The 14,722-nt window shown below is 38.3% G+C and overlaps 1 protein-coding gene across 3 annotated transcripts in view; it reads left to right on the top strand.

The window, feature by feature from the left end:
* The first annotated feature begins 666 nt into the window (after window positions 1-666).
* Window positions 667-14,722, top strand: part of MINDY3 (MINDY lysine 48 deubiquitinase 3) — an 85,448-nt gene continuing 71,392 nt past the window's right edge. For all 3 annotated transcript variants that reach the window (XM_012455967.3, XM_012455968.3, XM_021675688.2), the window contains exons 1-2: window positions 667-994; window positions 12,252-12,331. In XM_012455967.3, the coding sequence (XP_012311390.1) occupies window positions 901-994; window positions 12,252-12,331 (174 nt within the window). In that variant the 5' untranslated portion in view covers window positions 667-900. The remainder of the gene's footprint in view (window positions 995-12,251; window positions 12,332-14,722) is intronic.

Raw genomic sequence — 14,722 nt, forward strand, 5'->3', positions numbered from 1 at the left:
GCAGCACAAATAGAAGTTTGCATATGAACTCATTTTAACTGCTAGTTTAGTGAATAAAAACTAAATTTTAGTCCAGGTGTTGCCCACACACTGTGCAGTCTCAAAAACTAGAGATGAAAATGCTCTAACATTTACAAACAGGTTGCTTTCAATCTGTTTTGCTACAAATACCTTGTAATTCTGTGTTGCACGTGGTAAAAGCATTTCTAATGCACATTATGCCACATTCTTTGCCACGTTTTTAGGTACTAGTTGGTCTAGTTGGTCTTTATTGAAGCACAGAGGTCAGACAGCCTACAGCTTATGAGCAGCACCCTACAAAGATAAGGATGTTACCGCACTGTGACTCAACCATTGCCTTATGGTTTCAGTGTTGCGAAATTAATATTGTAAATTAAAAGCAATGGGCATAAGTTCTAGTCCTTAGGGCCTGGGCCTCAGAGCCTCCAGCTGAGCCCAGAGCAGTGCCTACAGGAAGGAGGTATTCCTGGAGGTTAGGAACACGCTGACGCCCCCCGCAACACAAAAACTACCACCCCACCGAAGGATCCCAGACGGCTCAGAAATGCCAGAAGCTGCTTCCACCGCTTTCCGTGGCTGTTTCCGCCTCCACTTTCAGTTCCGGGGAGGGGACTTCCGGGCCCGCTGCCTCTTAAGGGCGGGAATTAAAGAGGAGCCGGAAGTGGAACCAGCTCTTCCGATACAGGAAACTCGCTGCTGCCCCAACCTGGCTTGACAGGCGCGGTCCCTGCAAGTAGCTCTCATCCCCTTCTCCTTCTTCCTGCCTCACTTTCCAACTCGTCTGCCGCCGTCCCGCAGCTGCTGCCTCCGGAGTTGCCCCTTCCCCATGTGCCGGGGCAGGAGTCCGCAAAACGAAGACCCGCCCGCCGGTTCACCATCATGTCCGAACTGACTAAAGAGCTGATGGAGCTGGTGTGGGGCACCAAGAGCAGCCCCGGTCTCTCGGACACCATATTCTGCCGCTGGACGCAAGGTACCCTGGCGGGGCTCTCACTTGCAGCCGCCGCTTCCTTTGCCCTGCGAGAGTCCGCCTGTGACGTCTCTCGCTCCAGTCCCTCGCGTGCCCCGCGCTCTGCCCCAGTCGCCGTGCTCGGCGCGCAAGCTGGACTTTGTAGACACGCCCTGCTTGCCTTGGTTGGGAGAGGTTGAGTAGGAGAATGGTTACAGCTGCCACTAAATACCCGCAGCGCCTCTTCCACTCTCCCGGCTGCCCTTCAGCTGGGGAGAGGGGTGGCCCCTTGCTGGGCTGCAGGGCGTGACACGGAACGTGCGCCCCGTGCCCCGGTGTCACTTTCCCAAGGGGTGCTGTGGCCTTCCGCATCTTTACCCCTAATAGAGCGGTATGTTGGTGGTGGTTGGTCTATTTTTGGAGGGAAGGAGGGACGTCCACAGGAAAGTCAGAGTGGCTAATTCCAAAAAGCAGTTTTTTGTTTGTATTGGCATTATGTGGGTAGGCGCGGTACTGGGTGTGTAAACACTGTTGCCTGCTAAAACGTGTCCTTTTGGCCCAAAATATCCCCCTTTTTGATCTGGTTTATTATCTGTCAGGCTTAAAAAAGGAATATGGATCGTAGTACTTCCTCTGCTGGTCTAATGTAACACAGACAGGATTTTTACTTATGTAATAAGTCAGTACAAATAATAATGACATAAAACAAGCATTTATTGAATTCCTGCACCGTAACAAGCTGGGCGCTTTATACGAGTATCCCTCATTCTTAAGTTTTGATAGGCAAACACAACTGACACATTCCTGAAGGTGATTTAGGAAAGATGATGAGATTAAGAACATAGCCTTGAGTCAGAAGGATCAGTAATTTATGTATGTAAAACTCTATTATTATTAAAACATCTACTTAGAGAACATCTGTTCCCTAAATAGATTGGGGGGAATTTTGGCATAGTAAATATAAATCCCTATTTCAAAACGTGTATTTTGTAACAAAAATTCAGGATTTAAGTAATCTCACCCTCCCTCCCTCCCATATATGTTTTAAGAGCTGATGAAATTACAATTATGACGTATTAAAACTTGGGATATTTAGTCCCTTGCTGTTGCTTTGTAGATGAGAAAAATGAGTTGTAAATGGCTGGGCCAGAGTTGCACAAATTGATAGAACTGGGAGTGAAGTCTTTCAATTCCTAATAGATCTCTGTTTTTATTGTCTTCCTTTGAGTTTCCAAAGCCTACGTGTAATGACTTTGGCTTTTGTTTTCACATTCAGTTATGTCAGTTACCTAATCTTGGGCACCTGTGAGGCAGATTTTATTTTTAAAACTTCCCACCTATTTATTCTAATAGTAAACAGCTCTAAAATACACAAAACTGTGAAAGACTAAAAAAAAATTTTATTTCCAGTGTAATCAGTTAACATTTATGAAACATTTACAAAGTAGAATAAAATAACATTCAGCCCTGTATATACTGTCATGCAAATACAAGGAAGATTCAGGGCGGCAGTTCTAGTAATGGTTAAGAGCACTGTCTTTGGAATAAATGTACGTGGCTTCAGGTTCATGCAATTTAGCTTATTTAAGCCTCATTTTCCTTCTCTGTAAAATGTAGATAGTGCATGTTATAAAGTAGTTGTGAGGATTAAAGGTCATGTAAATAATTTAGGCACTTAGCACACTATCTGACATATAGTAAACACTGAGTAAGTGGTAGCTGTTTTTATATTATTTTTAAAAGTGTTTAATTGTAGACTAAGTCAAAAATCACTCTTTGGCTTTTCCCTAACAATTACAATAAATTGTTTATCTGATGGATAATCATTCTAAATAACACTTTATAATGACTTATTAGAATGCTTTGCCACCTTTAATCAGGCAGACATTCCTTAAGATTAGTTCTGTCAATACCATTTCAAAATAAAGGATTTCTTTTTTCTTTTTTTAATTTACAGAGTGCAGTTATATTTTAGATATGTAATTCTTCAGGGTCTTACACTGATTAAGATTTTAAGTCAACCAAACATATTTTTGAAGTTATCACCTCTGAATCAGAGGGGTCCTGTTATTGGTTTTGGCATGTTAACTGTCGTATTCATTTGTCCTTTGAGGCCATTGCTAAATATTGCTGTAGCAGTCCTTTGGGATTATGGGAATAGGCACAAGACACTGCTTTGCTGCATTACTAATGTGACATCAACTCTGGCTTTATTTCATAGTCTGAACCGTGTCTTCATTTGACAACTGCAGTCTCATTAGTCTTCTGGAAGCAAGATACAGGTGTAAGACCTTTGGCGTGGCTATTTATGCAATTATATCTATACATATCCCATCTGTGGAATTATATTGATTGATCAAGCTAAATTTGTTTGATATGGTTGTTAAAACAAGCTGCAGGAGTGGCGCATAGTTGTTTTTAATTGTTTTTTTAAGATAATTCTCTTCTACAAATCCCTGTTCTTTTTTAAAAATGTGGGTTTTTTTCTTCTTCTTCTTCTTTTCTTGGCCAGTTTTAATTTTAAAGGCAATAAGCCATGTAATTTAAGGACTTAAAGTTGGCAGGTTTTATTTTAACTTGAAAATTTATTCTCCTCTCTGCTTTCCTCCTGCTCAATTGACTATAGTACTTTTTAAAGAATAGCATATAATTTTCGGTTCCTTAGCTCATTAGCGCTATTTATCCTCCCCCCTTCCCACAGACTACACCAGTGTTCCAAGCTCTTAAAGTTGAGAGTCAAGCGGGTTGGAGGGAAGACAAACAATAAACACAACATAGCATAAATTACGCATGTACAATAAATAGTTGGAAGAGGGAATACGGAGTTCTGGGTGGAGTGGCCTGCGCAGGCCTCATTCTAAGATGAGATTTGAGCAAACGCTTGGAGTCACCCAACTAGTCATGCAAAAGTCTGAAGAAAGAGTGCTGCAGGCAGAATGAATGGTAGTTATAAAAAATTTCACTCAAAATAAGCCTGGTGTGTTCAAGGAACAGAAGGAAGTTATTGTGGCAGGAGAGGGAATAAAGGAGAGTAATAAAAGGTGATGTAAGAAATAAAGTGGCCCAAATCATATAAAGCTTTCTAGGCCATTAGGACAACTTCTGCTTATCTTGTGAATGAAACGGGGGTCCTTCGAAGGTATGGAAAAAAGGAGAGCTACCACTTGACAAGTTTTTAAAGGGTTTATCTGCCGGCTATGGTTGAGGTTAGACTGTAGTGGATTGAGACAGCAAGGTCAGATAAGAGACAATTGCAGTAATCCAGGGGATATGAGATGCTGTCTTGGACCAGGGTAGTGGGAGTGGAGATGGTAAGAAGTGAGCAGATTGACCACAACCCAACAGAACCAAAATAAGAATCAGCTAGACCTAACAGAAATAGTGTTTCTTGTATAAATAACAACATTTTGATTTATTTGGAAAGTATATTCTTTTCAATATTGATTGCTTAGCTCAGTGTTTGGCAAACTTCTTTAAAGGGCAAGTGGCCTTTTTATTGCCACTCAGCTCATCAATGCTATTGCAGCAAAAGCAGCCCTTAGTTAGTATGGGTGTGGCTGCATTCCAAAACATTGTAAAAGCAGATGACGCCTGATGGAGAGTATTAATTCTCAGAAGCCATTTTTCCTTCTTCCAATCGTTAAGTTATTTTACTGATTCTCCTTAAGGCTTGTCAGAAAGAGGGATATTTATTTTTGCTGTTTTATCTGTCCAGTGGGTGGGTTCCCCCCTCCCCTCAGGGAAGTGGGGCGTGTAGGTGTAGTTGATTGAAATTAGAATTTTGGGCTTTCATTGTAGCACAATTTTTGTTACATAATATGAAAAAAATGAGATTTAACAAGTAACAGGAAAAATGAAGGATCTGTTAAAATATAAATATAAAATATATTAGGAGTTAATACACTTGAGTTAAGGTTTAAAAGCATGATTTACTATTTTATCAAAGTAATAAAATGATATACCAGCATCGTTAATTTTTCTTCCAAAGTGAAGCTAATACTGTGGATCACATCGTTTCAAAGATTTTTTGTTGTTTTTGGAACCTTTAACATTCTCTTACATAGATTTTTCTTTCTCCAACATACCTAAATTATAATTTGCCTAACAACCAGTATTTCTTAATTCATAATTTGTATGCATATATGAAAAAACTAATTCCTTGGTACTTTGAATATATAATTTATTATTCAAATACTTCAAAGTATCTATCATAATATCTTACATTTGTACTATATTTTACAACTTTTGAAAAATCTTACCTAATCCTTGCAACAACTCTGAAAGATAGCAAAGAACAAATGTAGTTATCCTCATTTTTTTAGATGAGAGGTCCAGTGGAGATATTTTACTCAGCCAAAATGTCAAACTAAGTCTTTCTATGGCTTTGTTTACATGGAAGGCTGTAAAGTGTGGAGGCTGTAGTTGTCAAATGGTGTGCATATGTGGATAGGTACAGTAAGTAATATGGAAACAAGCGACTGAAAAATTGCAGTGAGGTTCATTGCTCAGATTTACACTGGTTCTGAGCTATAAAATGTGAAAATAGACTTTTCTGTAATGTGTAGTACTGTGTAATGTGATGCAAAACTGTATATGTAGGCTCAGGTGTTTTAAGATGGATAATTTCAGACCTAATCAGGAAAAACAGCCATTCATGTTAAGTCCTTTTAAAACTAGGAAATAATTTGAGTATGAGAATTCTTGACAAGAAAAGTAATGCTACGTCCTGAGAAATTCAGACTTAAGTAAAACCTTATTATAAAATGAGAAGTCTACTTAGCATAGTCCTGTTAATTTTCATTTACCTGACTTTATTTCATTTTGGTTCTAATATCCTTTGTCCACTATCAGCACTCAAACATGCACACTGGAATTAAACAGAATTTTGCATGAAACATAACTGCTTAGAATTCTCTCCATGGGCTCTTAATATTCAAAGTGCAAAAGCAACTCACTATAATGCACTTCCAACTAAAAGCCCCATCCATGGATAATTGGATTGTATTTAAATTTTAAAAGAAGGCAAGTTCTATTACTAATTCACACTTTAATTTCATACACTGAAAGTTTAGCAGATCCTCTCTTATTCCCAGTAGGAGAAGAGCTGGCCAAACAGTGAAGATTTTATGTCTTGTTCCTTGGTGGGACCTTAAATTTTGTTGTTTTAACATAACTAGAATGCTTAGTTGTCACTTTCCTTATTAAATTTGTTCCATGCATCTTCTCTATTCCAGTTCTCCATTTGCCCTGTTTTTGATCTCCCAGGCTGTTATGTATTGCTGGAGAAAATTGTGTCCAGCACCAAGACACTTGTGTAGTTAAATCTTAGCTGAGCCCTCAGTACTTCCCTTCATTCTTCCTTTACGTTTTTCAGAATTAACACTTTCCCAATTCTGTACCCTTCTCATTCCTCTCACTCTCAATATTAACACCTCTTTACTTCTTCATTTTTGTCTACATGTTTAACTTAAAAGCCTTCTAAAATTTACTACTCCTAGGGTATTGGCTTTCAAGTTTTTGGAACTCAGGTGCCCATTACAGTCTTAAAAATTATTGAGGGCTTCAATATGAAAAATTTAAAAATGAGTATTATCTTGGCATTGTTTTACATTTTTGCAAATCTCTTTAATGTTTAGCACATTAGAAGACAGCTGGATTCCCACATTTGCTTCTCCAGTCTATGCAATGTGTTGTTTTGGTTAAGTGGATGCAGAAAATCTGGCCTCACAGATACAACTGGAAAAGGTTTAAGAAGTATGGTAATAGCCTTTTCAGATAATCATACATAATCTTCTTTGATACCACACCAAAACTTGATACATGAGAGTATTGTAGAGATGAGTTGCAATATGGAATCTAAAATCACTTAACTTTTCTTCCTCTGTTAAATTGAAATCTATTGGTCTGTCTTGCAGTTTGAATCAATCTCTTACCTATGCATTAATTTTAACAGTATACATCAGTGATTTGGAAATTATCCATCTACTGGTTTATGACTGTCTTCCAAATGTTAATGTATTTCATTATACCATACCAGAAGTCACGTTCGTTACTGTTACCAGTGATCTCTGCAGAACAATCTATTAGCATTGAGACACTGTCAGACTCAAAGTGGTGGACACAAGTTTCCTAAGTTACTGCTTGAAAGCTGGAAATTTTATCACTGGCAAAAATACTGTCAGCTATTTTCCTTGAAATGTCAAGCTCACTTATTTCTGAGAAAATGTCAGACAGACATTCAAGTCTGAATAATTGTAGCTTATTGGTAGTTACGCTAGGTAAAAGCAGCACTCCATTAAAAAAAAATGGCCAGTTTGGCTTGCAATTAAAAAAAAATTACACATACACTTTTCCTTGAGATAACTTGCAAACATCATACCGAGTATGTAGCAAAAGTGCTTTAAAAGACATTGTATTCAATATCAAGATTTAATGAAATTAGTTATTTGACTGCATCAGTAAGTGTGTTCTTAAGTTAAATTGGCTCTGTAGGTGTGTGAGGGTATGGTGGTGTTTTTTTAGGACAACTACCACTAGGACAGCTTGATGTTACTGTCTTGATGTGTGCTAAGGAGCCAGCAATGTAATCCACCATAGTTTTTATTCCATCACTGTGAATGTCAGCACAGTGAAAGAGGCAAATCCTGTCTAAGTATTATTAGGTAAATAATTGTAACCTCCAATGGACTCCCTGAAAGGGTCTCTAGGACTTCCAGGGGTATCTGTGGACCACCTTTAAAAGTCTTTCTCAGCTCTCTTTCAAGACTTGGAGACCTTAAACTTCCTCTTTTCCATATAATCGTTCTTTACTTTTTCTTTTTTTTTTTTTTTTGAAACAAAATCTTGCTCTGTCACCCAGGCTGGAGTGCTATGGCGTGATCTCAGCTCACTGCAACCTCCACCCCTCAGGTTCAAGTGATTTTCCTGCCTCAGCCTCCAGAGTAGCTGGGACTACAGGTGTGCACCACCACGCCCGACTAATTGTTGTATTTTTAGTAGAGACAGGGTTTCACCATGTTGATCAGGCTGGTCTCAAACTCTTGACCTCATGATCCACCTGCCTCAGCCTCCCAAAGTGCTGGGATTACAGGCGTGAGCCACCGCACCCGGCGATTCTTTCCTTTTTCTAAGTCACACCCTTCAGTCTACAAAATTAATAATTCTTTATCCAACTGCCCTTCAAGCTATCTTTCTTTTTCCCTTCTGCCAAACTTAAATATAGTTTTGTCTGTTGATGTCCAAGGGGTATTGGGTTCAAGGACCGCCCCCCCCTCCCCCGCCACAGATACCAGAATCTATAGACATTCTGCAGTATTTGCATATAACCTACACACAACTTCCCCTATACTTTAAATCATCTCTAGAGTACTTAAAATACTTAATACAATGTAAATGCTGTGTAAATAGTTGTCACATTATATTGTTTAGGGAATGATATGAAAAAGAAAGTCTGTACATGTTTAGCACAACCCAACCATCCTTTTTTCCCCCTCCCTCAAGTATTTTACATTTGTGTTTGGTTGAATCTGGTCGTCAAACCTATGGATATGGACAGCCAACTGTAGTTTGCTTTTACTATTTCTCTTTCTAATCTGAATTACACTTCAACCCTTTAAAATCTGGTTACTCTCCCCAGTGCTCTAAATTTATGTTTTTAGTATTCCCAGTGACATGCTTCATCTAGTATTTTAATGTATGTCTTTACTCAGCAGCATTTGTAATAGTTGACTATTTGCTTCTGATTTTTCCTTTTTTCTTTTCTTTTTTTTTTTTTTTTAGACAGAGTCTTGCCCTGTTGCAGGCTGAAGTGCAGTGGTGCAATCTCAGCTCACTGCACCCTCCACCTCCCAGATTCACGTGATTCTCCTGCCTCAGCCTTCCAAGCAGCTGGGACTACCGGTGCGCACTAGCGCACACAGCTAATTTTTGTCTTTTTAGTGGAGATGGGATTTCACCATATTTTTCAGACTGGTCTTGAACTCCTGACCTCGTGATCTACCCGCCTCAGCCTCCCAAACTGCTGGGATTACAGGTGTGAGCCACCACACCTGGCCTGATTTTTCTTTTCTAGGAACTCAGTTAATGTGCTTTTTCTCTAATCCTTCTAATTTTTGTCAGTCTCCTTTGCTGACTCAGCCTCTGCTCACTTTCTAATGTTCCCAACTTCATTATTTTTCTTCTACAAGTTCTCATTCACTTTAACTGATGTGTTTTAAGATGATTGAAATTGCTGCCTCTAATCCTAACTCCTGCCCTGAACTCCACACCCATATCTCCAATTTCTAAAAGTTGCCAAATGGCTATGTCACATTTTTGAAACTCAACTTGGCATCTCTAGAAACAAACACCGCCATTATCTTCCCTGCCAAAACTTCCACAAGCATTAATTAATAGCTATACAACATACTGTGGGAAAACAGTGATTAGTAACACAGGTACAATACCTGTCAGGCAAGGTAGATGACAAACAGGTAAACAATAACTACAGATTATGGTAAGTACTGGTTGTGCTGGGGGTTGAAGAGAGACTACTTAGATAGGTTTGTAATGAAATATCACTCTTGAGGAATTAACACCTAAACTGAGACCTGAAGAAGAGGGATTTATCTATATGGAGAGTAGAGGAAACAGCATTTCATGTAGAGAGAACAGTAAGCATCGAGGCTACAGGTCAAGTCCCTGGGGTGTTCTAAGGAACTAAGGTCACGGTAGATAATGATGTAAGTGTAAACAGAGTCAGTTGGATTGATAGATCTTACAGTGGCCTCTAGACCACGAAAAGGAGTTTGGGTTTTATTTTAATTGCAATGAGAAGCCATTGAAATGTTTTAAGCAGGCTGTGTCAAAATCTGATTTCCATTTCTAAAATATTCTTCTGGCAGCTCCATGGTGAATAGTTGGGTACTGGACAGGAGTGAGGGAGGAATAGGGAGACCTGGTTGGAAACTCTTGACAGTGTTCCATGTGAAAGATTATAGTGGTTTGAACTATAAGGTGGACTGGAGATGGGATAAATGAACATGTTCAAGGTATGTTTTGAAGCCTTGAAGCAGGAAGACATTATCTTAGGGTGAAACCTAAAGATAAATTTGAGTTTTCCAGAGGAAGGGTTAGCAGGTGTTCCAAGCAGAAGAAACATCATGTACAAAGGGTAAGAGACAAGAGAGAAAATGAAATACCTCAGGACCTGAAAGAAACTCAATGCGCCTAGAGTCTAAGAGGAAGAATGGCAAAGGTTCAGCAGAAGTAAGAAGAAGAAAGAGGTTCAGCAGAAGCCAGATTATACAGGACCAAGTTCAGGGACTTAGACTCTTCTATGTCTGGAGTTCCAATCTAGGCTATACTTGGGAATTACCTGGTTATAACCAGTAATGGAATTTCTGGGAGTAGATGAGATTACTCAGAAAGAATGCATAGAATGAAATGAGCATAGATCCTAAAGCAGCAACCTGGGGAACATTAGCACTTAAAAGGAGTGATACGGAGAAAGAAGAACTAGAAAAGCAAAAGTTGATAAAAGCCAAGAGACTAAGATTTTGCAGGTTTGTGGTCAGCATTTCAGATTGATTCTTTGGGGGGTTAAATAAGGTAAGACTTGGGAAATAGCCTGTACCAGTCACTGATGAACTTGGGTGAGAATGAGTTTGGCACACTCATGCATTGAAAACCAGATTAGTGAGGGTTGAGTAAATTATGAGGTAAGAAGATTCAAACAGGGTGTTTAGATAACTAGGTAGGCTTTGGGAGGACAAGAGTGATGGAGTGCTGGTTGGAGTTTTAGGTGGAATCTTTAGGTTTTGTTTTGTTTTAATATGTGAGATTTATATGCTTTCTGGAAGAGATTGAAGGTAAAGAGAGGAGGTGGGATGGAATGGGACCCTCTCCAGTACCCTCTCCATTGCTCTCACCTGGTGTCTCAAGCAAGAAACTTCAGAAACGGCTCTAATTTCTTTTGTACCAAGCCTTTGCCCCACTTACACGTCCTAAGTAAATCTTATTTTTACCTCAGAAATATTATTCGAATATAGTTTCTCTTCTCCACACTAATGTTGCTTTCATTAGGTCAGCATCATATCTCTATAGGGCTGTTGAAACAACGTCTTGCTGATTCTGTTCTTTTCACCAGTAAGATGATTTTACTGTTTTACCAAAAGATCTTTGCTGGTTGAGTCCTGGTTCTTCAGCCCTTTGCTATGTTAACCACTTGTCATCTTTCCTGCTGCCCATTTGCTGGCCCTTCCATCCAACCCCCATACTACCCTTTAGCTATGTTAAAATCCTTCTGATTTATAAACATTCTCTCCTCTTGGAAAACCTTTTTGCTTTAATTAAGGCATCTTCTTTAGCTGAATTACATTCATTCACCTTTGCCTCTCCAGCAAATTCCTATTCAAGATGAACCCGGAAGTTATCTTTATGATAGAATAGAGCATGCCTTTCTGTATCCACAACACTCTGCATTCTTCTGTTACAACATTAATTTATTCCTTTATCTTAGTAATTATCTGTTGGTATGTCTCTCTTCACCTGGACTAGTGGCTCCTCCAGACCAGAGACTGTGTGTCTTCCAGGCATATATCCCAGATGATTGGCATAACATCAGATGTTAAGTAACCTGAACTGATTTGGCTGAATGACTGAAGAGTAACAATTAATGGAATTGATAGATTCTTAGCATTGTGAAATTGGAATTGATTATTTTAATGAGAACCCTGAGGCCCAAGCAGGTGAAATGATCTTCATAAGGTTATCCAGATGGTAACCGAGTTCTCCTGACTTCTGACCCAGGGCCCTCTAAAGAACTTCCACTAGCTGCTGTTAGTCCATGCTGATAGGGTAATATTTAAATTAAGATAGAGCTATAAAAACACATGTACTGTCTACAATGCCATTTAATTTTTTGCTTATAGAATGTAACTGAAAGATTGAAATGATAGAATGATATTGTATGTAAAGAGTCCTAAAAATTATTTGAATTTAGTAGACTATCTAGTCTTCCTTAGATGAAAAGTCAGATTTAGTGTCATTTTACTAAAGTCCATACTTTATCCTCCTAGAGGAGTTTCTGGGTACAAAATTATACGGGTATATTTGCATTTGGGGGTGGGGGAGCATGGGTTCCACAGATTTTTTTCAAAAGGTTCTTTGATCCGCACCTCATGACTTCAAGGTATTTTGCTGTTGTGATAAGTGATCGTTCTCAAAGCAAAGTACATGAAAGATTCTTTTAGCTGCTACTTGAATTAAATGTTTAATCTTTGCTACTTGCTTTCATTTTTAGGGTTTGTGTTTAGTGAATCAGAGGGATCTGCATTAGAACAGTTTGAAGGTGGCCCCTGTGCTGTTATTGCACCTGTTCAGGTAACATAGACTCCTTTACCAGCTACTTAGAGGGATATGTTGAAATGTTTCATACTTTTTGTTTTCGAATGTCTGTACTCCATATAGTAATTATGAGACATGATCAGTTAACTCTTAACTTTTGCTCACATAAATTACAATAAACATCCAAAATAAAAATGAATTCAGAATATTGATGAATTGCACAACAGTAGCCTTTTGACTACATTTTCAAGGAAAAAGAGGTATCCCCTGACTTTGAGAAAATTAGGAAGTTTCTTGACATCTTTAATACAGAGTTCCTATTTAGTAATAACATGTTATACTCTAGATAGGTACAATCACAGTAATTGTACTATTTTCATTTGTTCAGTCTATAAAAGTTATTTTTATAGACTGAAAAAAGTTGATGATTTCATACTTTTATGGCCTATAACTTTAAAATTTTGAATTAAGTTGGCAGTGTATACTATTTTACGCTATAGCTTTGGCTTTTCTAAATAATTTGTAACAACTGATTTCAAACAATTTCAAAAACCAAAAAGGTTTTTTGTTTGCACAAAACATAGAATTTATCGGAATGTCTTTATTTGATTTGGAATCTTGATGTGTTATATTGTTTGAATTTCAAAGGCTGATTCACTATAAACCGTTGCATTGTTGAAACCAATAATTGAATTTTCAGTTTACTGTAATATTGATGATGTCTGTGAATGACAGTGTAACTTTAGAACTGTTATAAAATTTACAGCTAATTTACTGTTTATGTTTTAGCCATTGTGTTTTGAAAATACATATTTAATGTGGTATTTATTCATTGGATACAAAGAATAATAAGATACAAAGTATATACAAAAATAAGGTACTTTGGCTACAAAGTAAATTTGTTTCTCGGAACTCATACTCTATATACTTAAAGTGTTAAAAATGTATTTCTGTAAAGGAAAAAAATATTTTATGGTTGATTCCAAAATATGTCTTTCATAGATCATTTTTTGAGACGGAGTCTTGCTCTATCGCCAGGCGGAAGTGCAGTGGCGCAATCTTGGCTCACTGCAACCTCCACCTCCTGTACTCAAGCGATTCTTCCACCTCAGCCTCCCGAGTAGCTGGGATTACAGGCACATGCCACCATGCCCGGCTATGTTTTGTATTTTTAGTAGAGACGGGGTTTCACCATGTTGGCCAGTTTGGTCTCGATCTCTTGACCTCGTGATCCGCCCGCCCCGGCCTCCCAAAGTGCTGGGATTACAGGCGTGAGCTACCGCACCCGGCCAGATCATTATTTTTTTAAGTTGATTTTTTTGCATTAGGAGATTTTTTTTTAATAACGAAAAATTTGAATATCCAAATCTTGCCTTGGATTATGGAATGTGAAGAATGAAATTTAACTATAAATTAGTAATTATAGCTGTTGTGCCGAGTAACTGAAACAAATTTCAGTTGTCAGTAGGAATGTTATCTGAACTTGAAGATTCCTTGTTATGTCCATATATAAATTAGATTAGATAAATACTGCCTCTCTTGGTCAGTAATAGCAGGGTTTTTATTGGAAATCCATGAATATAATTAAATGGAGGGTATACCACAGGAGTTTCTTGTTTTATAAAATACAGTGTATTTCAGTGGTGGTAGTTACTTGTGCAAGTGGGGTGCTGTGCAATGATGGTAATATTTAAAATCCTGATCCTACCTTTCTACATCTTTGAGGTAGTAGTTTAGTTTAAGAATCACATAGCCCAGGCACAGTGGCTCACACCTATAATCCCAGCACTTGGGGAGGCTGAGGCAGGAGGATTGCTTAAGACCAGGAGTTCAAAACCAGGCTTTGCAACATAGTGAGAACCCTGCTCTACCAAAAAAAAAAAAAAATTGAAAATTGAAAATTAGCTGAGCATGGTAGGGCATGCCTGTAGTCCTAGCTCCTCGGGAGGCTAGATGGGGAGGGTCCTTTGAGCTCAGGAGTTCAGGGCTGCAGTGAGCTATGATTATGCCACTGCCTTCCAGTCTTGGTGATAGAGAGACCCCATTTCTAAAAAGGGAAAAAAAGAGTCACGTAAACTTTGTAAAGAATTTTGTTTGTATTAATATTTCAGTTTGAAAGTCAAAACTAAGTTATTAAGAATGACCAGAAGTGAGCAGGTACATATATTAAAACTTTTTTAGAGTATAAAAATTAGAACATGATGCTGTGTAAGAAGAATAGGCAAAATAATGGAACCAAATAGATAATACAATCATAGACCTCATCTCCCGTAACAATTTACCAGGAATTTGTCACACCAAGAATAAAGAAGGAACTAAGATCAGTGGTGAAATAAAATAAAGTTTCATAAATGCCATCCCTATGACTTGCTAGCACTTTGAGGGGAAGATAAGTTTAGATCATTTTGTACCATATGTCAAATGTAT

This window comes from Aotus nancymaae, unplaced genomic scaffold (genome assembly GCF_030222135.1).
Source record: "Aotus nancymaae isolate 86718 unplaced genomic scaffold, 86718_ANA_hifiasm-v0.15.2.pri h1tg000077l, whole genome shotgun sequence".
In the NCBI taxonomy this organism is placed as follows: domain Eukaryota; kingdom Metazoa; phylum Chordata; class Mammalia; order Primates; family Aotidae; genus Aotus; species Aotus nancymaae.